The following is a 26,581-nucleotide window of genomic DNA, read 5'->3' as shown; positions in this document are numbered from 1 at the left end:
GCACACGGCGTCTTCGCTTCCGTCCATGCATGAACACCAGGGATGCCGTTGATGCTGCAGAAGAAAGACGGAGGAGGAGGTGGGGGGGGGGGGGTGGTAAAAAAGAAGCACTCACCGTCTTATCTTTGAGACTGCATCTCAGCAAAGCGTGGGGACGTGTGTGAGCTCCTGCAGGCACGCCGCCGCCACCACCGCCACCGCTGCCGCCGCCGTGATGTTTCTGCTGCTGCTGCTTGATGCTGCAGTCCAGCAAGAGCAGGAGGGCGAGAGAGAGGCTGCTGGCTGCCGGAGGTGGGAAGCGTGAGTGAGGTGCTGGGGGAGGAGGGAGGTTGAGAAGGGAGGGAGGGAGGGAGGGAGGGAAGGAGGTAGGCGGGATGGATGGGGGTGGAGGGGTGCATGGAAGTGTCATGCTACGGCATCTACCACAGTGGGACTAGTGGGTGAAGTTTGGGAGGGGGTGCCTGAGACGGGACCCCAGGGAGGAACCTCCTCCACTCCAGGACTATTTCATGAAGTTCTTCTTGAGTTTTCACTTTTCGCTTTGGTCGGTTTTGGCTTAGACTTTACGGCGGATGCCCTTCCGTGGGAATCAAACCCATGCTGTGTGTAGATCAATATTAGATCCCAGACCTTCTTGGTCCCCCTCCAGCTCCACCGGGAAGACACTAATGCGTTCCCAGGCCAGCTGTGAGACATAATCCCTCCAGCGTGTCCGAGGTCTGCCCCGGGACCTTCTCCTGCAACCAGGAGGCATCTGGACTAGATACCCGAGCCACCTCAAGTGGTTCCTCTCAGTGTGAAGGAGCAAAGTTTGGACACTCCCGGTTTAAACCGTTTGCGAGTAGGGGGCGGCGGTGTGGTTACCAGAACAGATTCTACCACCTCAGGCCCCCCCTTTTGCTGGTTATTAATATCCCAGGAAGTCATGTGACAACACCAAATAAGCAGCTGGAAGATTCCAAAGCAGATGTCTGACGGGTGAAAGGACGTCCGTGATGGAGGGCCATTCTAAACCATCAATGAGCAAACCCTCCCCGTCCTCTTCTCCTAAAATAAGCACATCTCAACCAGTGAGGAAGGAAGACGAGGAGGACATCCCCTTCGCTTGCATTTGCATTTCAATCCAGCAGATGCTGATTAAAGGCCACTTATTGCCTCATCGGCCAAATCAAGACTGGAGCCTGCAAAGTCATCAAGTGCTTCTCTTTCAATTAGACCCTAAAACTGTTCTCTCCACTTGTATCTCCACACAATAAATGTGCTTTTTTACACCCTGAAGAAGCCATCAGTCGCGGCGCCTTCAATAAGATGGAATAGACGCTGCTGAGTCGGCATTGGGGCGCAGCACAAGGCGTCCTCCCGCTCATAAAAAGCAGCCTGCCGGGGTCCAGATACAGTCAAGTGCTGTTAAGTAACAAGACAGATAGCCTGGAGAATAGCCCGGCGGGTTAACGCAAGGTTAATTACATTTCTTAAACACAAATTGGGGGGCGGGGTGGGAGGGGGTGCAGTCAAAAGACAAAGAGGGCGAGTTAAAATGTGACATGGCTTATTAGCGCAGGAACGTCACAGATGGACACACGGAAGATGAGTTGCAATAAGCATTTGGAACTTGAATTTTCTCGTTTTTTGTCCCCAAAGCGGGCACCACATGACCGATTTGTCTCTGCGTCACACCAGAGGCGGGTTGTGCGACTCTTCAGGAGCGTTCCACTTGTTTCCGTGTGATCTTTGCTGCATCCCCAAAGAGACGAAAATGCCGAAATGTCAAATGTCTCTGCTCCTGAGAGCGAGCCGTGACGCAGGCGCTCCTTCAAGGACCACGAGGGCTTCCAGATGTCCAGCCCCGTCTGACTTAAAAGCAGCTGACGTCGCCTTCATGCTCCAATCCTTACTCTGTTTTATCTTGGGTGTCTTCAAAGCAGATCAATGATGTTCAACTATGTCTTTTTTGGCTGTCACATGAGCAAAAAGAAGAAGGAAGAAGAGGAGCAAAAAGCATGACATCTGTTCATGAGTGGGTGAACACGCTGTCTAGTGCTAGCGTGAGAACGTGTTGGCATGTGCAAGCTAATTAAAACGGAAAGAGAGTGTGTGTGTGCGTGTGTTGTTCTTGTTGCATTGGACAGAAACGGTTTGTGTTTTCTGCTGTGGGTTGAAACGGACAAAAACAGGCCACATTGAACGCATCGCTATGTACCATTATTCATTCATTCATTCATTTTCTACTGCTTATCCTCACGAGGGTTGCGGGAATGCTGGAGCCTATCCCAGCTGAGGCGGGGTACACCCTGGACTGGTGGCCAGCCAATCACAGGGCACATATAGACAAACAACCATGCACACTCACATTCATACCTATGGACAATTTGGAGTCACCAATTAACCTAGCATGTTTTTGGAATGTGGGAGGAAACCCACGCATGCACGGGGGGGAACATGCAAACTCCATACAGAGTTGGACGAGGATGGAATTGAACTCGGGTCTCCTAGCTGTGTGGCCTGTGCGCTAACCACTCGCTCACCGTGCAGCCATGTACCATATTATTATGATAATATATTTACAGCATGGGGCTGTACATAATGTAACTCATCTTATAAAATAAGCTAGCATTAGCTTGTTTATTATCATTTTCATCTATTTCACCCCTGAGCTGCATCCTGAAAAATCAAAGGATACAGGGACTATTTAGATATTTTTAATTTTGGCGAAAAAAAGGCGGGGGCAAAAGTTTTTTTTTGACATACAGTGGTTACATGTTACGTGCAGTATGCTAACCCACGGGTCTTAAAAGTGCGGCCCGGGGGCCTTTGTGGACTATAGCTGTTTTTCCTTGGATGCGTTTTGAACACTTGACCACAAGTGTGTGTTTGTGTGTGTGTGTAGGCGGTTGCTAACTCTTAGCGAGGTGTCGGAGGCGGTCCATGCAACGTAGCGCGCTCCTTCATTTGTCATCTCCGCTTAAGATGGAGGATAAGAGATGGATAGTGACAGCCATGTTAATTGCTTCTCCTTCTCGTCAGCTGCGAGGAGGGGGGGGGGGGTGTTGGCAACCATTAATCATCTTGTTGTTGTCTGCATGTGTACACAAATTCTCGTACTTTCTGCCTGGGTTTTGACGTCGCCACCCTTGGAAGAAACACTTCCTGCTTGGAATTTCAGTCAATCATCTCCGCACTTGTGCATAAAAGGTGGATGAAGGGTCCCGGGCCCTCCCGAATGAAGGCAGCGTGAAATACGTCGACAGGGGCGTTATGAAGTATTGACCCGACTTCACTTGAGGGTGGCGTCTGCTTTGTCATTCAGGGGAGACAAATGGCTCTGTCGAGGGTCATACTGGATTGTTGTGGAGGGGCTCAACCTTTACCTGAATGCATTGCTTTGTGTGATGGAAATTTCCTGATAACTCGAGCCGGCTGGCCTTCTGTGCCTTATGTACAGCATGTTGCCTTTTACTTAATTTAGCGATTTTTACGAGTGAAAATGCATAATTTTAGCAAAATGTATTGACTTTTAATGGATCCTATTTTACCACAAAACAGCCATAATGAATATTCATTCATTCTTTTTCTACTGCTTTTCCTCACGAGGGTCGCGGGGGTGCTGGAGCCTATCCCAGCTGCAAGAAGCGGGGTACACCCTGGGTACACCAACCATTCACACTCACATTCATACCTATGGACAATTTGGAGTGGCCAATTAACCTAGCATGTTTTTGGAATGTGGGAGGAAACCTGAGTACCCGGAGAAAACCCACGCATGCACGGGGAGAACATGCAAACTCCACACAGAGATGGCCGAGGGTGGGGAAAGACAAAATAAGAAGCCAAAAAGTTACCACTTCCACACAAAATAGGAGGAGAACTCATTCATTCATTCATTTTCTACCGCTTATCCTCACGAGGGTGGCGGGGGTGCTGGAGCCTATCCCAGCAGTCTTCGGGCGAGAGGTGGGCGGGGTACACCCTGGACTGGTGGCCGGCCAATCACAGGGCACATATAGACAAACAACCATTCACACTCACATTCATACCTATGGACAATTTGGAGTGGCCAATTAACCTAGCATGTTTTTGGAATGTGGGAGGAAACCGGAGTACCCGGAGAAAACCCACGCATGCACGGGGAGAACATGCAAACTCCACACAGAGATGGCCGAGAGTGGAGTCGAACCCTGGTCGTCCTAGCTGTGAGGTCTGCGCTAACCACTCGACCGCTGTGCCGCCCCTTATTAATGAATATATTTTAGAAATTTGAAGTGCACAGTGGTGATGCATTACTGTATCATTAGTTACTTCTTTATTGACATATTTGTATTTTGTGAGTATTTTAGAGATTTGTGGTATTGATTTGTAATTTGTTGAGCATGTAAAGTGGGGGGCAGGTTATCTTATGAACAGCAAAACAATGCCATTCTAGTTCTTTGGCAAGTGTTTGTAAATTGGAGGGGTGGTGCTAATCGTTCAATGCAATATGACTGGGTAATAACAGTGTAATAACAAGCCGAGATGTGGAAGGGGATTGGAGAAGAGTCGTAAAGGAAGTGTTTTCCTTCTCTATCATCAGCTCTTTTCTCAACTGCGCATGGAAAATGCTGAGAGTCTCGTTTCAGAGACGAGGCGGATGGATGAGCGATGAAGGGAATCGACGGTGGTCCCCCTTCTCCATTCACCCACCCCCTCCCTCGTGTACGCTGCTCGCAAAACAACAAACCATCTTGGTGTGACTCACAGCTGGGAATTCCTTGGGTGGCGAAACGGGGTTGCGGGAGCGCGTCTTCGCCTCAGCGCTCTCCTCTTGAATGGAGATGACAGCTGGGAGCGGAGCGCTGGGGCCCGCTCTTCATTACTGAACATCCACAGGAAGCATCTAGCATGATGTGTGGAAGGCAAAGCTTAGTCTTTTACCATCAACCACCACCACCAACTTGCACAATGAGATCAAAAGGGTGAAGGAAACTACCGTTATTGCTCCACCACCTCACCTGAGGCCTCTGTGTACTTCACTGGACCTCCATTCAGCCAAAGTCCAAAGAAGTGTCCTCACATGTTGCTTTTTTTGGCTCCTTCTTCTTCCAACACAAGGATCGGCCTCAACACAGGAAAAAAAATATTCACACACACATCATAAAACATGTGTCTGTCGTTTTTACTGACCTACACTAAAAACACCAGACCAAGATCATCTATATGACAGGAGCACTCTGTTTATTTAAGGGTCTGTTGCAAAAAAAAAATTCTCAGCAAAGATCCTCTATTTAAAAGGAGTGCTCTGCTGTTTCTTTAGCACTTACTGCAAAGAAAGCCAGTCAAAGATCCTCTGTGTGACAGGAGCGCTAGCTTGTTTCTTAAACGCATACAAAAAAATGCCAGCCAAAGATCCTCTATGCAGTACGTCAGGAGCACTCTGTTGTTTTTAATGAGCTACAATAAAAACACTAGACCAAGATCGTCCATGTGACAGGAGCACTGTTCTTAAGCACCTAATGCAAAAAAAATGCTAGTCAAAGATCCTGTATGTGACAGGAGTGTTTTGCTGTTTTAAAGACCTGCACTATACCAAGATTGTCTATGTGACAGGAGCACTGTGCTGTACTTCGGCATCTGCTGCAAAATAAAAAATAATAATTCTATATTATTATTATGTCAAAGATCGTCTATTTGAAAAGAGCACTCTTCTGATTGTTAAGGAACTCCTACCAAAAGTGCATGAACGGCAACAGGTGTCTATACAGGTTAATGATGGTCATTCTGCCATCTAGTGGTCGAGCACTGAATGGCATTCAACGTCATTCAAGTGTCCTGTGAGTAGCCAAGATGAATACGGCTGCAGAACAGCAGTGCCGCCTGCTGGCCGATTAGCATATTACCGCTAAAACAGCACTTTGACCCTTGACCTGCCAGTATGGTGATAATTAGGTTATAGTGTGGCTCGTAGCAGCAGTTATCATATAAAAGCTGCAATTTGAACCTGAGCAAAGGTATTGTTTTTCACGTGCCTCCATCTTGTCCCATGTTGAGGGAAGGTGGGGGTGCGTGGCGGGGTTCTGGGGGCAGCCGCCATTCTCACTCAGGCGGGTAACGACCGTAACCCGGGCCAGGGAATAGGGAGAAACCGCTGAGCTGGCAAAATCCGCCTGTCCCGGGAAGGTCAGCGCGTTGCCGGTGAGGCTGACAAATGACTTGTATTTCGCTCGATGACGTTCTGCTCTGTTGGCTTTAACCAGGGGATGTGGGGGGTGGGGAGGAGGAAGACCGCCGTGGTACAAAAGCAAGCATTGTGGTTGGCAAGTCATTACATGAGGATGCTGTTTCCTAATATATATATATATATATATATATATATACATATATACATACATATATATATGCCTCTATGCTGCTTGAAATTGTACCACTACATTCAACCCCTTCAGGCCCATTCCATACATTTTTATGCTATATTTTTTATAGTATATATTTTATAGTATATTTTTTTTATAGTTTTTATGATTTTTATTCCTATTGAAATATATTTTTATCATAATTTACAAATGTTTTAATAATGATTAATTTACTTTAATATTATATTTGTGTGTACTTATTTGTGAGATATTTGGTGTATGTCTTAAAAGTGATTTAAATTACTACAGACTGATTATTATTACTATGATAATAGTGTAATGTTTATCTTGTAAAATAATTGAACTTCTCGTATCGGCCAGGAGAGGGCACTATTTCACAAGTACAACACTGACAGTACAGCACAGTACTGCATGCAATGCGTGTAAGTCGTTGCAACCAGCTGCCAGCAGAGGGCGCTTTTAGCTTACAATATGACTGAAATGACACACAATTATCATTTTAATTAAACCTGCAATATAGGTCAAAATTAAAGCACGTCAAGAAAAAATATTTAAGAAAAATTGTGCATTTCTAAGCAGTTGTGCACTTTCCACTGTGAGTCAAAATATTCCTGTTTGAGCAAAATGCGTCTCGAAAGAGGACGTGATCTAATCAAATTGCAGCTTCATCAGCACAGCTTGAGTCATGTGTCTGTATGGGCTTTAGAATGAATCATAAAAAGACTATTTATATGTTACCATGGTCACCTGCATCATGCATGCCTGATACTTTCTGCAGTCGCAGTATGTTTTTGTGAAATGTCTTCCTCCGGATGCTTGCAACAGGAGTTACATTGTGCAGCGAATACGTTGTGATTGCGCAGCAAATGTCTGTCTTGTGGTTTCCAGGTCTCATGATTCAGTGGAATGACATCTGACTAGCAAGAAGAACCCATGACATGATGAAGGCTACACTCCGGGGGAATTGCTGCACAGTGGGGAGCTATGGACCACGTCATATGAAAAGGTTACTGGGGATATACACTCCAGGAAACATAGCATTAAAGTTTCATAATACTTCAGCAAATGGTCAGTGACCCCCTGCAGGGACACGTCGACCACCTTTACTCAAATTTGACATGTCCGTTCTCTAAAGGTGTGTGCCAAATTTGCTCATTCATTCTCCCACTTAAAAGTATTTTGAATGTAAATTTCTGCATCTGCACGTTTACCCGGATTTGCACCAAAGCGTTAAGGCCTCAATGCCATGTGGCACATTGTATTGTATTCTGCGTGGATAATACAATTTCATTTTTAAAAGACATTTTATACAAAATATATTCAAGATGGAAGTTTGGGGATTTCCTTCCAGCAGTGGTGAAGCTAAATTAGGCTCAATAAGCGTCAGTGGAGCTCTCCTCTATTTCCAGTGCGATAAACGCAGGGGGCGGGGCCAGCCTCCCAAATTAGGACGGGCTTTGGTGACGTCACGGGAGCCAGCGCCCCTTGCTCACCGCACAAGTTGGAGCACGCACGAGACCCGCGGATACGTCAAGCGAACATGGCGGAGACCCTGAAGGCTGTCACTAGCATACACAGAGGAAGACACGACGTCGTCTGAACGAACAACACGGATTACCTTCCCCTGAGGCCTCCTGTCAACATTTTTAATCGGCGTTTGGTTCCTGTTTTTTCGCCTCTTCTTGGCCGCAGGCGGCGAAATAGCTTGGAAGGGGGCGGCGGAGCTCAGCTGACGGCAAACAGCAAGCAGCGCGAACATTTGAATATAATGTTAGCTAACCCCTACAGATAGCCAACATTCCCTCAGCCGCCGACAATAAAGTGTCGCGCTTGGAGCCTTTTCTATTATTAATATTACTATTGTTTTATTTCAACCAGCATGCGTCGGTGATCTATTGCTCCGAATTGACGAGTCGCAATCCTGAGGTGTTAGCCACCTAGCGCGCTAACGACATGTCGGACAATCAGAGCTGGAACTCCTCTGGCTCAGAGGAGGACTTGGAGCCCAAAGAGGAGCCGGGACACCCGGTCGGCGTCGGTGAGTTCAGCGGGGTCCTCAGCAAGGTAAGTCGCCTCATTTTCTTAATCGTGTGACGTCACGTCCGTGCTCTTAATCTTTACCCAACGCAGTTTAGCATCAAATGACAATGTTGGATGCGACCACGCCTCTCAATACATGAAAGTTAGCCGACAGAACCGAGTCAAAACTGTGTTGGAAGTTGCCAATAGAGAAAATTTAATTGGTCAGTTCCAGGGTCAAACTGTCACCATCATGTAATCTTTATTGTCTATACAAACAAAGTGTGAGGTAACATTTCACATGACTCTAAAATAAGTTACCCACTGTTAATAATTAAACACAGTGAAACATCTAAAGCAATAATTACCAACCTATTGTTTTTACCACTTTGGTCTTTACTTTAGGGTGCTGCTACTTTGCCATGCACTCATCTTTTAGTATTTTCCCCCTCATTGTCATGTCACAGGAATACAAAAAAAGACAAACCTTCATTTCTTGAATGCGAGTTTCTGACACGACCACGTCGGGGGGTGTGGCAGTCCTGTCTCTTGAGCTGTAGATGACAGCATGTGATACATTATCTATTTAAGTGGAATATAGATTTAAAATGGTCCTTTCATATTTGCCATGTAAATTGCTAATGCTAGCGCATGTATTGGATTTCCAATGTCAATTAGTAAGAAGTATGTAAGTCGTAAGAAACATGCTTTGTTTACGTATGATCAGTAAAAAGGCTCCGGTGGGGTTTTTTTTTTTAATGGTAGACATGTTATCTGTCTGCTGAGTTAGCAAGAGAACACTGATGCAAGCCCTGCACGAGCCTCCGACAACTTGACTTTTTAGACATTTGTAATAAATTGTGGGGACTTTCCAAATTGGATAACCTTGAGGAGTTTTGAGGTTGCACTGACTGCTGCCTGAGTAACTGGGGCAGCAGTTATTTTAGCACATAAGCTATTAAAGCAGTGTCCCTTTTCTCCAGCTTGCCAAACAGACACCGTTCATTAAAGTCGTTAGCATGTGTTTGAGATCCACATCCCCACAACAAGTGTGTTTGACTTGTGTATTCTTTTACTGGCAGACACGTGTGGGTTTTTAACGCCACCGCTTGTCTGTAGACAGATTGCACGCTGACCTGCTAACCACGCAGTATTGCGAGATTAAGCAGATCCACATGGCGAGGAGCTCACCTTGCGCCATCATACAAAGTCCAGTTGACGTCACAGGCCCCAGCCGGGATTAATCTGGGGTCTGCATCTGGTACACAGTTCCACCACGTCGTCAGGGTTACCATCTGAAATGATTATAAAGTACATTGTTAGTGTGCTTTCAGGTGCACACAATATAACAAGAACCAACAAGCTCACTGGTTTCCTTGTTTAACTATGAGAGGGTCAAAGTACTCCGAATAACACTGTAAACTCCAAAATAATAATAATAAACAGCATTGTGTAATGCATGGATTATGTCAATATATCTGTAATGTTATTGAAATGTGTGTCCTTTTTACACTTCTAATTGGTGCTTTTGCTCCCCAGTGGACTAATTACATCCACGGCTGGCAGGACCGCTGGGTGGTTCTGAAGAACAACACACTCAGCTACTACAAGTCCCAGGATGAGACGGAGTACGGCTGTCGTGGCTCCCTGTGCCTCAGCAAAGCGGTTATTACTGTGAGTGTTGACAGTCCTCACTATATACAGTACGGTGTACTACGTTGCAGAGGGATGTAATACCTTTTACCGTACAGGCCTCAGATGACGCTTGAGCAAGCACATTGAAGTTGTCCAATGGTCTTGCGAGAATGTTTGCGTAAGAAGGCCCAGTCCTGACGGGTTTAGGCCAACAAACATCACAAGCTACTGTTGTAAGACGTGGCGCTCACAAGTACAAGCACAGATAATCACTTCCTTGTTGGTGTACGTCACTACAGTCACCTTTTCAAACTCATATGATAACTTTTTTTATATCTACTTATAGTAGAGCATGTGTGTGTGTGTATATATATATGTGTATATATGTATATACTTAAATTGAGATTTAACTCTAGTTTGGAGGTAAGAAAGACTGGAACAAATTAGTACCTGTTGATGAGTCCTAGTGAAATATCATGACATTACTACTAGCACATCGCTACTATCAGGAGAAGCAGAGTATAGAGGGGAGGGAGCCACCTGCTGTGGCCCATCAAAGTGCACTATATTCGGACACATGCTCTGAGCAGCCGGTGTGGCAAACTAAACATTGTGGCGCTGGCGTTTCAGGTGGCTGGTAGCACGCAAAATGTCTTCCTCTGAAAGTGAATGTTTGTTTACAAGTGGGCTCAGGGGAATGCTTCATTTATTCACCCACACAGCATTGAAGCGTTCAAATTACAGATTATCTGGGCTGTTTTTAATGTTACGTGCATGCCTAACGACAATAGTTCCTTTCCACATACACAATCTCAAAGTGCGGCCCGGGGGGGGGGGACATTTAGGCCCCTTCTATAACCTCATACCAGATGTATGTTTGACTCATCATATGGAAATACAGTTGACAATAATGTGAATCAAATGTCACGTTTGCACCCAATGTTTCTCATTTCTGGACACCATCTGGTGACTGTTGTCCCGTGGCAGCCTTAAGACCAGCAAGCATGATCAGGAGACCTCTTCTAGTTACAAAACATTGTTTCTCTGCAAGCTTTATCACAAGACCTCTTGGTGAAGAATGCATCTTTGTGCAGCAAGACTCTCACTTTTTCACCTCACAAAAGATTTAGAGTTCACCGGCAAATACGTCAGCGATATTAATACGCTTTTCACCACGTCTAGTGGCTGCAACAGGCGTGGGGCCACCGCGTCGTCCTGTACAAACACACGCAGAACTTAACTAGTCGTCGTTCACAGGCACTACGCAGCAGGTCCTGCCCTTAACTGTATTTGCTCAGCTTCAAGCATCCTCGGCCAATGTAAATATTAACCTTCATGTCACACACTCCTGTTGCCAATGCAAACACACCCCACAAGTCCAAGCAAGAGATGATGCAGACGTCTCAAGCCTTGTGATAAAGGCAGAGATACTTTGGTCGGACTGACAGTGACCACAGGCTATGTGGGGGGAAATAGAAGCAGGAAATGCAACTCATGTGACTTCCTCTGCATTAGTAGTCATGAAAGGAGGCTGGATGACCACACGTCCTCTGCAGTGTGCAATGTTGCCTTCCTCCTTTCTGACTTTCACTATAAGCGTGACTCGACTTCAGAGTCGTGCTTTCATGGAATATACGACCGCTTATACCAAATATTTTAATAGTTAGGAGGATAGAAAACCAGTTGGACTTCCTATATCACAAGTTAGTTAAATTACTGATTGCTGTTTGGTGGTAGACTATTAGACTGTTATGGTGTGCTAGTCACAACAGAAATACAAATGATATGTAGTATTCTGGCCACTAGGACACATGGCATTACCTTAACACTGCATGAAGTTATCAGGTTAGCCATGGCATGTCCCACCTGATAAAAAGTTCTCCTCCCATCCCATGTGGAAGTGGTAAGTTAGCTTCTTAAGAATTTGAAGCTTGCTTGTTAGCGAGCAGCTGTCTTTAGTCCTTTCAGCGTAAGAGTTGAGCAATGTGTTGCAAACCAAACAAAAAATAACAGGGTTGTAAAGGTGACATTAGGGGTGTTATGTCATGTATACAGCGCTTTAATGTTCAAGGTTTTTAGAAAGTCATAAACAGGTTTTCTTTGCTCTAAATCTGAAAGTATTCTATTTATTAACATCCGATCCTTTTTAGAGGAAATTATCATGGTCGGGTCTGGAAGCAATTAACCACTATAAATGAGGGACAACTGGAATCAGCAAATGGATTGTTATTCCCATCCCAAGTCCTAAATGGAAAACACAATCAAAGATGCTATGTGGCCATTTCGCTACAGCTTTCGTCCCCATTTAGCTCAGGCAGCTGAGACAGAGAAAAAGCAAAACTCAATATCTTCTCTCACAATATTCCAACTCCGAACAATAAAATAATAATGAAAAAAATTCAGTGGTCACAGTTCTAGTCATTGCAGGCTGTTCCAGGCATCTTCAACACACGGTGGGAGCAGCTGTTTTACGATGCTGTGCTGATGTTATTTAAGAGGGGCGTTAGCCATGAACTTCTCCCTGTTGGCCTTAAAAGCACATGTATCCTTACTGTACTGGACTCCCTGTTGACATGCCGTGCTGATTGAAACATGGAAAACATTCCTCTCACATTGTGCACCTGACGCAGACCGCCATGTGTTCAACTGTCTGATAAGAGCAACAGACATACAGCGGGGAAAATAAGTATTGAACACGTCAACATTTCTCTCAAAAAACATATTTCTAATCGAGCTATTGACATGAAATTTTCACCAGATGTCGGCATCAACCCAAGTAATGCACACATACAAAGAAATCCAAACATTTATGTCCATAAATTAAGTTATGTGTAATAAAGTGAAATGGCACAGGGAATAAGTATTGAACACATGAAGAAAAGGAGGGGTAAAAAGGTCTGGAAAGCCAAGAAAGCAGCTGGAGTTTGTCAGTATTTAGAAGGTTAACCTGTCCCCTATTAGTGCAAAGTAATATCGGCTGGTTTAGTCCTGATTAATGCCTTTTAAAAAGGTTTCTCACCAGCAAGGTGTTAGACAAGAAGCATTGCATGATGGGTAAAAGCAAAGAGCTGTCCAAAGACCTACGCAGCCTTATTGTTGCAAAACACACTGAAGGCATTGGTTACAGGCGCATTTCTAAACTTCTGAAAGTTCCAGTGAGTACCATTGGGGCCATCATCCGGAAGTGGAAAGAACACGGCATTACCATAAACCAGCCACGGCCAGGTGCTCCTCGCAAGATTTCAGACAGAGGAGTCAAAACAATCATCAGAAGGGTTCTCCAACAGCCCAGGACCACTCGTGGAGAGCTTCAGAAAAACCTGGAATCAGCAGGTACCGTTGTTTCAAAGAAAACAATAAGTAATGCACTCAACCGCCATGGCCTCCATGCACGCACACCACGCAAGACTCCATTTTTGAAGAGGAAGCATGTTGAAGCTCGTTTGGAGTTTGCGACACAACATTTGGATAAACCCATGACATTCTGGGAGAACATACTCTGGTCAGATGAGACCAAAATTGAACTCTTCGGATGTCATAAGACACAACATGTTTGGAGGAAAAATGGCACTGCACATCACCCCCAAAACACCATACCAACAGTCAAGTTTGGAGGTGGGAGCATCATGGCGTGGGGCTGTTTTTCAGCATGTGGTACTGGTAGACTTCATATCATTGAAGGAATAATGACTGGAGAAAAGTATCGAGACATTCTTGATCAGAATCTGCTGTCATCTGCCAGGCTGCTGAAGATGAAAAGAGGGTGGATCTTTCAGCAAGACAACAATCCCAAGCACACAGCCTGGAAAAAGAAAATAAAGCTGCTAGAATGGCCCAGTCAATCACCAGACTTGAATCCAATTGAAAATCTTTGGAAAGAACTGAAGATCCGGGTTCACAGAAGAGACCCCCGGAACCTTGAAGATTTGAAGGCAGTTTGTGTGGATGAATGGGCCAAAATCACACCTGAGCAATGTATTCGACTGGTTTCTCCATACAGGAGGCGTCTTGAGGCTGTAATCACCAACAAAGGTTTTTGCACTAAGTATTAAATAAATTTCAGTACGCGTGTTCAATACTTATTCCCTGTGCCATTTCACTTTATTACACATAACTTAATTTATGGACATAAATGTTTGGATTTCTTTGTATGTGTGCATTACTTGGGTTGATGCCGACATCTGGTGAAAATTTCATGTCAATAGCTCGATTAGAAATATGTTTTTTGAGAGAAATGTTGACGTGTTCAATACTTATTTTCCCCGCTGTACATGCAATCATTTGTTAGACGACCAGCAGACATCATGTCCCCATTTGTTCACTCAGGTTTTCCTCTCATTTTTGTTTTTTAACTGGTCGCGTCATCAGATCGCTATCACTCAAAGCAAATATTCAACAATATCAGCCACGCAAACAAAACTATGCGGATGTTTTTTTTTTTTCCAGCCCCACGAGTTTGATGAATGCCGACTGGACATCAGCGTCAACGACAGCGTCTGGTACCTGAGGGCCCTGGATCCTGAGCGCAGACACCTGTGGATCGACTCCATCGAGCTGCACAGGGTGAGGGAGTGCACAACCGCTCCGCCCCTTCACTTTAGCACCAATCATTTCAGGGTTGTGTGCATGTGTGTGTGTGTTTATTGTACGCATGCGTGTGTTTCTATCAGAGTGTCAGAGAGGGCAGGAGAAACAAAGGGGGTACACCAGGGGTGGGCAAACTACGGTCCGGGGGCCACATCCGGCCCGCCAAGTGTTTGAATACGGCCCGCCCAATCTTTCCAAAGTATTTCATTTAAACTCAACATACAACCTGGCATCATGGCCTGAGCCAACCTTTTGATGGTTTTATCAATTTCGTTTTTTGACATGGTCTGTTGTTTACAAAGTGCTCCTGAAAAAAGGGACACAAGCACATAATAATAATAATAATAATTATTATTATTAGATTATTATAATTATTATTATCCTGTAATTATTATATTTTATTATTTTTAAAATATAGCATAATAGCAGATTGCATGACAATTTTACAGATACAATAATACCAGGTGTTACGTGTAAAATATATAGTCTGCCCCCCCCCCGTAAATTTTGTCATATCAATGCGGCCCGCGAGTCAAAAAGTTTGCCCACCCCTGGGGTACACCCTGGACTGGTCACCAGTCCACCACATTCACGCCTCTAGTTAAACGAGCAGGGATGATTGTAGGACATGGGAGGATGAAGAGATGAGAACCCACAACTCCAGCCTGTGAGCCAGAACCAAGGTTGCGAACCACAAGGTCACAGTCATGCCCTGCATGCCTCATACGATGGAAAGTTCTCACACACGAGTATTAATAGTTGCTGGGGGTAACTTTACAGCAGCCTGCCACCAGGAAGCATCTCTCTTCCTCCTTTTTTTAAAAAAAAAACATGTGATTTCACAACAAAGTGTTAGTTCTCATATGGCCTTGTAAGCGTGGCGTGAATGTGTCTTGTACATGTCAAAAACACAGCATGGTTTACTCCAGATCAAACGTAAGATGTAGTGTTAAAAGGCAGTATTGACATGGAACATTCGTACTGCTATATGTATATGTATGTACGTATGGGCTATAAATTCTGTGACATTGGCCGCCAAAATAAAAGCATCAGCTTAACCTGTGCTCTGCATGTATCTGAGCCACATGTGGAACTCGCATCGCTACACCGGTCACTTCTCACTCACTGTTTACTTTAGGGAAATCCCCCCCACTCCCCCTTGTGGGCCCCTCCCCTCAGTCATCACCAGGAAGCATCTTGACTCATAGGCAATGACTCAACCTCATGCACATCCAATAACACACACACACACACTTGAGCTGTCATCCCACCCACCATGAGTCACCACCAAAAGCAACCCCCCCCCACTCTTCATCCCTCCCAGCACTTTCCAGGCTCGTGTCTCCCTGGAAACACAACACTTGTTTAAAATGTCTCTTGAAAAGATGTTGTCATTAGCAGGATTTATTGTGGAATTACATTACAGCCCACTTGCTCTTCCAGCGCTGGCAAGATACAAAACGCCACGCAAACAATACTTCAACAGTGATGACAATCTGTTGCGCTGCAAAAGCTGCCCCCCCCCCCCTGGCAGCTGATTTGATTACGTTCTCCTTATCACGCAAAACAGCTTTGTAGCCGTGGAGAAGTGTGGTCAGAGTGTGTGTGTTGAATCAGCAGAAACACTCAACACACACACAGTTAGTGGCAGAAGTGCAACAGGAGGGCTGTCAGCTGACAAAGAACCAGCCCTTTAAAGAGGGGGTGTTGCCATACTCCGCACAAGCAAAGCCGTGCGTGCATGCTACAGATTGAGCAGCCTCGTGCACGCGCACTCGTCACGTCTGAGCTGATTATGTGGACTAGCACACAGCAGTGCTGGCTCAGAAGTCTGAAATCCATGAGCAGTTACTCCTGGTCATTGACCCTTAGTTACCTTGGTCACATGTCTGTGTTTTTACTGCCTCCTGGTGGTGGCAGCGTGGTAGTGTCTCTTAAGGGGGCACAGGCAGATGAAGCGCTGTTGTTGCCATGGTTCCACAAGCTGGAAAGCAAATAAACATCACGCTGAAGATGTTAACACAGCTGCAAATCTGCTGGACTTGAAGGTGCCATTTACCTTCTAGGGCCCCTGTCTGAGCATCTCTTCTTTCCAGGCTGACCCCGGCTACGGTTCCGAGTCCAGCCTGCGACGACATGGCTCCATGCTGTCCCTCACGTCGGCCGCCAGCGGCTACTCGGCCACCTCTACCTCCTCCTTCAAGGTGACCTTCTGCAGTGACTTCACCGTGGATGTGGAGTGACACCAAAGTCCCGTCCACGTTGACCACTCACAGCAGCCGGAGCTCAATCTGATCACGTTGTCTTCCTTCTAGAAGGGCCACAGCCTGCGAGAGAAGCTGGCGGAGATGGAGACCTTCAGAGACATCCTGTGCAGACAGGTGGACACGCTGCAGAAATACTTTGACGGCTGCGCCGATGGCGTCTCCAAGGACGAACTGCAACGAGACAAAAGTAAGCGACCGCAAAAACACCTCGTGGCCCTCAGAAGGCGTTGATGTTCAATGAGTGTTTTTGTTAACCCCCCCCCCACACGCTTGTCTTGGCTGGCTGAGCATTGGCACCTGGCTGCTCGCCACTCCTTTTCTTCTCATTCCGCTCCCTCTCAGCCTTGCTCCATTCTCAAGATGAAACCACCCCATTGTCATCTTGGCGAGCACAGCGGTGTCAAGGCTGTGTCTGTGTGTCGTGTGTGTACTGTAACCCAAGTGCTCTGTCATTCATTCAGTTGTGGAGGATGACGAGGATGACTTCCCCAACACCCGCACTGACGGAGACGGCAGCAAAGACAAACGTAAGTCACCCGGCCGTCAGCGGGCGTAGCCGCATGCTAACATGTGCTTCGCTGCAGTCTTCCAGTGCTCCAACCCCAAGGGCGTGAACGGCATCGACTTCAAAGGCGAGGCCATCACGTTCAAAGCCACCACCGCCGGGATCCTGGCCACTCTGTCCCACTGCATTGACCTGATGGTGAAGAGGGAGGACAGCTGGCAGAAGAGGCTGGACAAGGTGACTTGACTTGCGGCTGCTCCGTGGAGGTCCGTTTATGTCAACTTCCTCTTGCGTGTGTGCTTGCAGGAGATGGAGAAGAGGAGACGAATCGAGGAGAGCTACAAGTCTGCGCTGAATGAGCTGAAGAAAAAGTCCCACTTTGGAGGTCCAGATTACGAGGTGATGCCACGTAGCAGCTACCCACTCTTGTGTGTGTGAACTGTTGATGTGACTTCCTGTTTCCTCCTCGTTGGCAGGAAGGGCCAAATAGCCTCATTAACGAGGAGGAGTTCTTTGACGCGGTGGAAGCTGCCTTGGATCGACAGGACAAGATAGAACAGGTATGCCACTTCCTGTCCACCATCTGCAGTGACGTCATTACAGCCGCTTGGTGACAACATCTGCTGTCTTTTTGGAGTCTAAGTGTTTCCTTAAGTTGCTTTTGTGTGTTCCAGTGTCAGACCGACAAGGCAAGAACCCAGAGGTCCAGTCCAGTTCCACCACCAGACGTCTTTTCCAGCTCTGGCTCTCACAGATTAGCTGAACAGGTTCTCTCTCCTTCTCCTTCATTCTTCTTCTCATGTCTGCTGTAGCCTGTTAGTCTGTAGTCCAACCATTCCAACCTGTCTTCCCCCAGGTGGAGGAGATGGTGCAGAGTCACATGACCTACTCCCTCCAGGATGTCGGAGGCGATGCCAACTGGCAGCTGGTGGTGGAGGAAGGGGAGATGAAGGTACAACAAAAGAATATATACAGTACATGCATGATATTTTTTTTGGTTGTCAGCGATATCAACTTAAAATGTCAGTTCAAGTGTAGCTTGTGCCCACCTGGAAGTTAGGAGGACTGGAACAGGTACCTACCTGTTGGTTAGTCTTCATCAAATACGACATGACTACTAGCACACCACTGTGCTGTGGCCCAGCAAGGTGCACTGTATTCAGGCACATGCTCCATGCAGCTTTTGCACTTTTCAAACATGGTGGCGTGTCAGTGAGCTGATGTCTTAGCTTACATCACACATCCACTCCGTACCTTTGCAGAAAATGTTGCCTGCATTCCACATTTGTTGGACCTCACAGACGTTTGACTTTGGAGGTTCCACTTGTGTTGCGGCGAGATAGTCGAATCTTCCAGTCAATCATCTGTCACGTACTTGTGTGTGTGTGTTCAGGTGTATCGGAGGGAGGTGGAGGAGAACGGGATCGTTTTGGACCCACTGAAGGCCACCCACTCTGTGAAGGGCGTGACGGGCCACGAGGTGTGCCACTACTTCTGGGACACGGCCTACCGCAACGACTGGGAGAGTACGTCCTTGGCCTTGCCACCTTCATTGGTTAAGATACTTTTTGTCTCATTGAATCTTCTCCTTCTCTGCAGCCACCATCGAGAACTTCAACATCGTGGAGACGCTGTCTGACAACGCCGTCATCGTCTACCAAACACACAAGGTACCACCACCACTCTCTGCACACTTGCTGTATGTGCTGTGGGTGGTCCGCCTAATGGCTGTGTGTACCTCAGAGGGTGTGGCCTGCCTCCCAGAGGGATGTCTTCTACCTGTCGGCCATGCGCAAGATTGTGGCGAGCAATGAGAACGACCCAGACACCTGGCTGGTGTGCAACTTCTCTGTGGACCACGATGACGCGCAGGTGCGATGCAAAGCACACAAGGAGGAAAGCACGTCCCATTAGCTGCTTCCGCTGAATTATTTTTTTTCATTTGCTTTCTTTTGCATCCCGCAGCCAAGCAGCCGTTGTGTCCGCGCCAAGATCAACATCGCCATGATTTGTCAGACCCTGGTCAGTCCACCAGAGGGCGACAAGGAGCTCAGCAGAGACAACGTCCTGTGTAAAATCACTTATGTGGCCAATGGTATGTCACCTCGAGGGAGTACATCATAAACACACACAATTGGGTCTACAAGAACAAGACCAGATTTTAACCTGACGTTAAGAAAAGTCCAGTGAAAAGATACTTGGATATATCCTTCTGTGGCACAAACACGCTGAAACCAATCCACAGAGTGATCTCTCTTCCTGCCTGTTTGGTGGAAACCAGACACGCACGCACATTATCTGCTTATCTCCATTTGTGTGATTAATTAATTTATTATCGACCCAGGTTTAGTGTCCAAGTTTTTGTCCCTGAACAAGAAATCACATCTTAATCTTCTGAGACAAACAATAGTACCATATTTCCTCCAATAGACACCATGCTTTAAGTACGATTGCTATACAAGACAAAACAATCAATACTCCAATTAGCTTTACTCTACCTGATCCCATACATTTTAGATTGCTCACCAACAGCAGCACTTACTGAATGGAATCAAATGCACCCCAACCCCCATTTAATACCCTTGACCGCCATGTGGGGAAATATGGTCATCATCCAATAGTAGTGGTGGTCCTGTTAACAGTATAACAGTACAATGACATCACTATTCTGTCACTAATAGTTATGGTACCACAGCTAAAACTATTTTAATTTCATCCACTTCTGTCCACAGTGAATCCTGGTGGCTGGGCCCCCGCCTCGGTGCTCAGGGCGGTGGCCAAGAGGGAGTACCCCAAGTTCCTGAAGCGCTTCACCTCCTATGTGCAGGAAAAAACCGCTGGCAAGCCCATCTTGTTCTAAACATCCCATAAAAAACCCCCACACACATCTTACCAGGTACCAGTCGGTCGTTGTGGTGCCCCCTGGTGGCTACATGATACATAACTAAATCACACGCTTCAGAGAAATGTACGTATGTTGTGTAAGAAATGTGTAAAGAGATTTCAAGCTATCTTTGCTAAATAGACTGTTAAAGACTTTTCACTCTTATTTGTAAAGTGCAGAGGGCTGTGGTCACCTTTTGAGCCCAATGATGTTCAAAGAATGTCCAGCCAATGAACGCGCACCGTCAGCGCTGAGGGTGGAACATGTCCAACCATTGTACACCTTTTTGGAAAGGAACCTTTCAGCTTCATGCTAAATTTCTAAGCAAAAGTTGTCTTGTTGTTATTGTGTGTAAGCCCAAATGCCTTAGGAATAGTTCGAGGTTTCATCAGGAAGTGCTGATAGAACGCCTGTGACATCACTACCACTAGTCAAGTGCCTCGTGGCTGCATTGGTTTGACTTAATTTCATTCATGTGAGGGATTGAAAGGACAACGTTTTGAAAGCGTGTACTTTCAATCCTTCATCGTCATTGTGGCCACTCAAACGATGACCTTCAATTGAAGCACTTTGACTCCATCTCTTTTACCAATCACAAACACTTGTTGCTTTGGAGTCTTGCATAAATGCTATCTTCCATTTCAACCAAGTGGCGAAATGACAACATGAAGCTCAAGTCAACATGTTAACAAGTGTAGCAGTTAGCTAGTTGAATGTTCATACTAAATGCTGGAAGGAGGAGGAGGAATAAATCATCATCAGCCGTGTTTGCTGCCCTCGTGTGTTTCCAATCATGCGCACCCATCAACGTAAGCTTGATAATTTAATATTCTAGAACACACAGAGACTCACAAAAGACGTAAGGCCAGTTCTGAGCTTCTTCTGTTAAAGACCCTGAAGTTACATCAAAGTTTTAACATTATGGCTTTGGGTTTCCCGCCTGGAACACTGATGGCTCTTCTTCATTAAAAAAAAAACAAAAAAGCATTCAGAATGAAGAGAACCTTGCATGAGGCACTGAAGGATGAGTTCAAGTCTTTTTAGTCCGCATGCAGACACTCCAGATGGGGCGTCCAGGAAAACGTCAAGTTATTCCATTTTGTCTTTCGTGGTCACACAGCATCCCCAGGATTTGATGACATAGTTTGTGCTAAATTTAATTTGGACCTGGGAATGAGACGGAATGAGGCCGTGAGACAGCGACACGAGCGACATATGTGGAGGTGGCGGACGGCTCACCTGTTGTGGGTCATGTGACTCTTGACAAGGTGTCCCGCTTCGAGTGCTGCCATGAGGGACAGCTCCCCCGCTAAGACGGTGGCACAGACGACGCGGGCCAGCTGACGAGCGTTCTCTCCTGGCTGGTCGGGCCTGGTGCCTTGGACGCCCAGCATCTAACGGAGAACATGACAGGACTTTGTGGAAACCTTGTATCTCCACTTTTAAAACACGTCATGACGGCCCCTGGCCTGGATGTTTTGTGTATTTGGGGTGCAATGAGGAGGTGAAAGTACCTGCAGGCAGGCCTGCTGTGGGGCCAGGTTGGTGCCCCCTCCCACGGTGCCCAGCTCGATGGAGGGCATGGTGCAGCTGATGTAGAGGTCCTGGCCGTCGGGACCGGTAGCTTCCATCTGAGTGATGCAATTGGAGCTTCCCACTGTCTGTGCGGGGTCCTGCCATCAAACAATACGCTATAAGTCCACTCGAAAGATTGATCCCGTTTTGTTTCGTTATGACTCACCTGCCCACAGGCGATAAAGATGGCCGCTACAATGTTTGCGGCGTGCGCGTTGAAACCGCCGATGCTGCCCGCCATGGCCGAGCCCACCAGGTTCTTGTTGATGTTGAGCTCCACCAGAGACGCTGTGCTGCTCTTCAGAACCTTGACGTTAAAAACATACGACACATTTTACAGGAGGTTGCAAACGCCACAAATCCAAAGTTTTCTTTACCTCTTTGACCACCTTGGCGGGGATGGTGGCCTCGCACACAGCACACTTTCCCCGGCCCAGGATCCAGTTAATGGCGGCAGACTTCTTGTCGGTGCAGTAGTTGCCGCTGACGGAGAGGACCTCCATGTCGGGGTGCTGCTGCTGGAGGCGGAGCAGAGCTTTCTCACAGCCCTGAACACACACCAAGGAAATGACTCGTTAAAACTTGTGCATACATCATTGCACTGTGACGAAAGGTGCAGACGATGTTTATTTCTCTGTGAATAATGCATGAATCCTAACAACAAAATATATACAGTTATCCCTCCTTTATAGCAGTTAATTGGTTCCAGACCTGATTGCGATAAACAAATTTCCCCCATATAGAGTTCAATTTAGAAAATCTGTTTATGGCTTTCTAAATACATTGTTAGAGCCCTGTAGACATGAAAAAACACCCCTATAGTCACTTTTACGCCACATTATGCAACTCCAGTGCAGCAGGGACTCGAGGTGGCAGCTAGCGAACCAACCAGTTATCTTCTAATTTATTTCTTCTAAACTAAGAAGCCAAAAACTTACCACTTCCACACAGATTGGGAACTGTTTTCATGTGGGACTGCCATGGCCGACTTGATGTGGTGTTAAGGCAAGGTAATGTAAGCTAATGTCCCAATATTATGTGTCATTACTGCCACCTAGTGACCAGGCTACGACACATGACAGTGGTCGTACCTTGGATAGCATGTTCATGCCCATGGCGTCGCCTGTGCGAGACTCAAAGCGGATGTAGAGGTTCCTCCCCGCCAAGCCAACCAGCAGCTTCTCCAGGCGGGCAAACCTGGCGACCACAAATGTTTGATGGTGGAGGAGGAAAGGAGGATGCGTGGTGAGTGGAGAGTGTCGTGAGCAAACCTGCTGGTCTCGTCGAAAGCCTCTTTGACGCTGCTGAAGCCGTCTGAGCTCTCCAGCCACGCTTTGACTTCGGCGGCCCGGCAGGCCGAGGGCAGGCGTACAACGGGCCCCCGGGTCATGCTGTCAGCGAGGACCCTGCTGTGGCAGCCCCCGCTCAGCTGGACAGGAGCAGAGAGTCAGCAAATGCGAATAACGGACAGGACAAGTCGGCGTGAGACGTGGCAGACGCTTACAGAAAGAGCCCTGCAGCCTCTGTTGGTGCTGGCCACCAGGCAGCCCTCTGTGGTCGCCATGGGGACATAAAACTGCTTGTCGTCCAACTGGAGTGGACCCGCCACCCCAACCGGCACCGGCATGTACCCGATGACGTTCTCGCAGCAGGTGCCCATCACCTGCCAGACGGGAAGATAGTTTGTACAAACGGACCATGGAAATAAGAAACCGCTTTGGCGTCCACCTTGGCGTAGTCGTAGTCCTTATAAGGAAGTGAAGACAAGGCGGAGGCGACGGGAAGCTTTGATGACAACATTTCCCTCCTAATGGCCACGCCCCTCTCTGGGGTCTCCAACACAGACTCCAGCTTGTAGTTGAGGATGCTGCGGGACACCACCAGGCTCATCACCTCGGCGTCGCTAAGGCAACGGGCTCCTCGCTGAAGGACGACAAGTACCGCCTTCACTTCCTGACACTGATGACCAAACGCATGCTCGTCCCTCTGTGAGGAGCTCACCTGGGGGTCAGCGAGGATGTCCAGACATTCCTCCAATGTCCGTGGTGCTACATCTGACACGCTTTGTGCCGAGGAATCTTCAGTTCCATGTGGAGCTGCCGGGGGTCCCCTCGTGTCTTCTATGTACCAATCAGGACAGTTAGATCAACGTCGCCGTTGATTCATCCCAAAACAGAACGAGCCTCACCCGTCTCCCCGCACACCAGTTTACACTCTTCTTCTGCGGCGGCAATGGCGGTCTTCTTGAGGTCCATCCTGCGGCAGCTCTCTGCCGCAGCCAGCTTCTGCGCCGGTGGCGAGCTGCTGCCGATGGGACTCTTGATGGACAGCGAGGACTCCGTCTCTGTCTGCTCAAAGACGACGTACTTGACGGCGAGCAGCAGCGCCAGGCCGAGCGTGATCACCTGCTCCAGGTCCATGCTGGGGGGACGACGGAGAGAGCTTTAAGACACGGCGAGCAGCGGTCAAGCGACAGACATTCAGGATGTTTTACCCGTTGAGCTGCAGTGGACGCATGGAGGCGCCCGACTCCAGCCTCTTCTGCACGGATCCCTCCACGGTGCGGTTGTGTCCAGGATGCTCGGCCGCCAGTCGAGTGTGAGCGTGGACCAGAGCCAAACCCAGAGACTTGAAGGAAGAAGAAGAAAAAAAAAAGACATCCTTGTTATAAAATGTCTCCATGAACATCGGCGAGGCTGAATGCACGCCGCCCACCATGATGAGCTTCACCCGCTGCGTCACAGGGTTGGGCTTGTTGTGCTCCTCCTCGGCCAGCACGTGGGCGAAGTGGCTCAGCTGCCAAATGGGACGACCCTCGCGACTCTCCATGGAGAGCTACTCACACAGCAATACACACACTTCAATAAATGGACGCCATGGCCCAGCTTTTCCTCTTTGCGGTGTCCATCCAACATCTGCTCACCTCCAGAACCAGGGAGACACATGCGGGGAAGAAGGTCATGAAGACAAAGTAGTTGGCGAGGACCGACATGCAGCCGAAGCAACACATGATCTCCAGCTGCGGCACGCCTGCAAAACAACCACTCGGCTCAGCTGGCCGCAAAATCTCCTGAATGGCTAAAGAGACCCCCCCCAGGAAGCTCCTTACCTGACATGGTCCCAATTCCGATGACCAGGCACTCCACCAGAGCGTCCAGGGTGAAGGTGGGACCCAAGATGGCCATACCCTGGGAGATGTTCTCCCTCACCTCCTCCTGTGCACACACACGATACACCATGCAGGTTCCGAACCCATGAGAAGATCAAGCATCGTCGCTCACGTGGGTGCTTACCTGAGAGTTGGAGCTGAGGGCAAATTTGGCCAGCGTGCAGGCTTTGGAAAGGTCGATGAGGAGAAGGAAGAAAGGTAGCGCTTCACTGCGGGAGGGAGAGGAGAAGACAACTGTTACATTAAAGCATGAATGAAAACAACAACTGACAGGAGTTAAGAGAGCGCCGCTACAATGATTCATCATATTTTTTTATCAAGTACCTTTGCAGAAATATGATTAAATGTGATTTAAAAACGCATTTGCACACAGCACAAAGCAGCTTTCCATCCCCGAGTGCGGCACTTGGGGGCATCTAATGATCAAGTCACTTACTTGAGGCCCGTCAGCTCTCGGCCAAAAAAATGGATGACGACTGAACTGAAAACAAAGCTGGAAAACAGTGTGAATAATCCCGCGATGCCTGCAGGAAGAGCAAAAAAAAACACTTAAGGTGAGCTTTAACGTTGCCCCGCATGCACACATCTGAAAACACGGCATCATACTGACCCAGTATGTATTTGGAGCCCAGCTGTCGGAGGTTCTTGAACTGGAAGTAGATGTAAACGATGGCGACGCAGCGTGTGACTGTTAGGATGATAACGTCGCTGCTGTGGACTTGCTAACAAAAAAAAAAGGCATTGTGAGCAAGTGTGTAGTGATGCTAGTTGCTAGCCAGCTAGTAGCTAATGGTGTGGCAAGGTGTCACTACTCCAGTAACCTAGTTCTTGGGCTTAACAATGTTAATAACAATAATAATGTAGCTGTAGCTTAACATGCAAATCACATTATGTAAATGAAGCATTGTTTTGTTCATGTCTCACATAAGGATTGTGGGCTAATAGCAACCCGAAAGGGAATTCTCCTTCGTCTTACCTGGTCCACCTTGGGACAGTTGTTCCAGCTGCACATGTGGCTGCTGGCGGCCAGGCTGTTCATGGACATGAGGCAGACGGTGAGCGCCAGCGTGCCGATGATCACCTCCCACGGGTGGGCGGCCACCAGCAGCCCGTGGAGCCTGAACAGTCTCGCCAACATGGTCTCTGGGATACAGACGTAAAATTAGATCTCCCCTCCAGCATAATTACATTGGCATTCGAGAGCTTAAATGCAGTTTAAATGGCACTTTAGATACAATTTTGCGTCAACCCACAAACGACCCAAGGCAACGTTTGCGTTTACGATCAGCTAACGTCGCTAACCGGCCATAGCATTAGCATTAGCATTAGCATTAGCATTAGCTGTCACGCCCATACGAACTACACCAGTCGTACAAAATGTTACTTTGTCAGTCAACAAGGACAACACTCTTACACAAAAAGTAACACAACCCTTTCGTACCTCAAAAGCTCAGTTTCCCAATGTTTAGATACATAGTTCCTTGACAGGAATATCGTGTCCCTCTACGGACGTGCAAGCTACCTAGCCAAAACTGTAGTGTAAGCTGATGTAACCAATATGGCGACCCGGAAGTGAGGGGAGGACTTCCCTTCATT

The 26,581-nt window shown here is 47.3% G+C and overlaps 3 protein-coding genes across 6 annotated transcripts in view; 1 reads left to right on the top strand and 2 right to left on the bottom strand.

Moving 5' to 3' along the window:
* LOC131105454 (synaptic vesicle glycoprotein 2C-like) overlaps nucleotides 1–281 on the bottom strand; it is a 24,817-nt gene extending 24,536 nt beyond the window's left edge. Inside the window, exon 1 of one of the 2 annotated variants that reach the window (XM_078794075.1) lies at nucleotides 116–281. The gene's annotated coding sequence lies outside the window, so the exon portion shown is untranslated. The remainder of the gene's footprint in view (nucleotides 1–115) is intronic. The other variant, XM_058053590.2, reaches the window with a different exon arrangement.
* LOC131105462 (ceramide transfer protein-like) overlaps nucleotides 1–21,202 on the top strand; it is a 23,351-nt gene extending 2,149 nt beyond the window's left edge. Inside the window, exons 2-17 of one of the 2 annotated variants that reach the window (XM_058053608.2) lie at nucleotides 7,233–8,408; nucleotides 9,903–10,037; nucleotides 14,445–14,561; nucleotides 16,682–16,789; nucleotides 16,904–17,039; nucleotides 17,314–17,379; nucleotides 17,437–17,594; nucleotides 17,664–17,756; nucleotides 17,834–17,917; nucleotides 18,032–18,124; nucleotides 18,214–18,309; nucleotides 18,751–18,883; nucleotides 18,957–19,027; nucleotides 19,101–19,229; nucleotides 19,323–19,452; nucleotides 20,090–21,202. In XM_058053608.2, coding sequence (XP_057909591.2) covers nucleotides 8,298–8,408; nucleotides 9,903–10,037; nucleotides 14,445–14,561; nucleotides 16,682–16,789; nucleotides 16,904–17,039; nucleotides 17,314–17,379; nucleotides 17,437–17,594; nucleotides 17,664–17,756; nucleotides 17,834–17,917; nucleotides 18,032–18,124; nucleotides 18,214–18,309; nucleotides 18,751–18,883; nucleotides 18,957–19,027; nucleotides 19,101–19,229; nucleotides 19,323–19,452; nucleotides 20,090–20,217 — 1,788 coding nt within the window. In that variant the 5' untranslated portion in view covers nucleotides 7,233–8,297 and the 3' untranslated portion in view covers nucleotides 20,218–21,202. Of the gene's footprint in view, nucleotides 1–7,232; nucleotides 8,409–9,902; nucleotides 10,038–14,444; nucleotides 14,562–16,681; nucleotides 16,790–16,900; nucleotides 17,040–17,313; nucleotides 17,380–17,436; nucleotides 17,595–17,663; nucleotides 17,757–17,833; nucleotides 17,918–18,031; nucleotides 18,125–18,213; nucleotides 18,310–18,750; nucleotides 18,884–18,956; nucleotides 19,028–19,100; nucleotides 19,230–19,322; nucleotides 19,453–20,089 lie in introns of both variants that reach the window. The other variant, XM_058053604.2, reaches the window with a different exon arrangement.
* LOC131105443 (3-hydroxy-3-methylglutaryl-coenzyme A reductase-like) lies at nucleotides 21,052–26,581 on the bottom strand. 2 transcript variants are annotated; one of them, XM_058053571.2, is made up of 20 exons: nucleotides 26,427–26,581; nucleotides 25,962–26,128; nucleotides 25,596–25,707; nucleotides 25,422–25,509; nucleotides 25,110–25,194; nucleotides 24,926–25,031; nucleotides 24,740–24,846; nucleotides 24,532–24,651; nucleotides 24,311–24,444; nucleotides 24,005–24,237; nucleotides 23,818–23,936; nucleotides 23,545–23,739; nucleotides 23,321–23,479; nucleotides 23,088–23,245; nucleotides 22,908–23,013; nucleotides 22,194–22,364; nucleotides 21,983–22,123; nucleotides 21,756–21,914; nucleotides 21,481–21,635; nucleotides 21,052–21,408 (listed from the first exon to the last, which is right to left on the bottom strand). In XM_058053571.2, the coding sequence occupies exons 2-20, from the start codon at nucleotides 26,121–26,123 to the stop codon at nucleotides 21,354–21,356; spliced, it is 2,565 nt and encodes an 854-aa protein (XP_057909554.2). In that variant the 5' UTR covers nucleotides 26,124–26,128; nucleotides 26,427–26,581; the 3' UTR covers nucleotides 21,052–21,353. The 2 variants fall into 2 exon arrangements, with proteins under 2 accessions (XP_057909554.2, XP_057909563.2); XM_058053580.2 differs by having other exon boundaries at nucleotides 23,818–23,933.

This window comes from Doryrhamphus excisus, linkage group LG10 (genome assembly GCF_037039965.1).
Source record: "Doryrhamphus excisus strain RoL-2023G ecotype Guam linkage group LG10, RoL_Dexc_Guam_v1.1, whole genome shotgun sequence".
NCBI lineage: Eukaryota > Metazoa > Chordata > Actinopteri > Syngnathiformes > Syngnathidae > Doryrhamphus > Doryrhamphus excisus.
The sequence above is the reverse complement of the archived record's forward strand: the minus strand, read 5'-3'. Positions and strand labels throughout refer to the sequence as shown.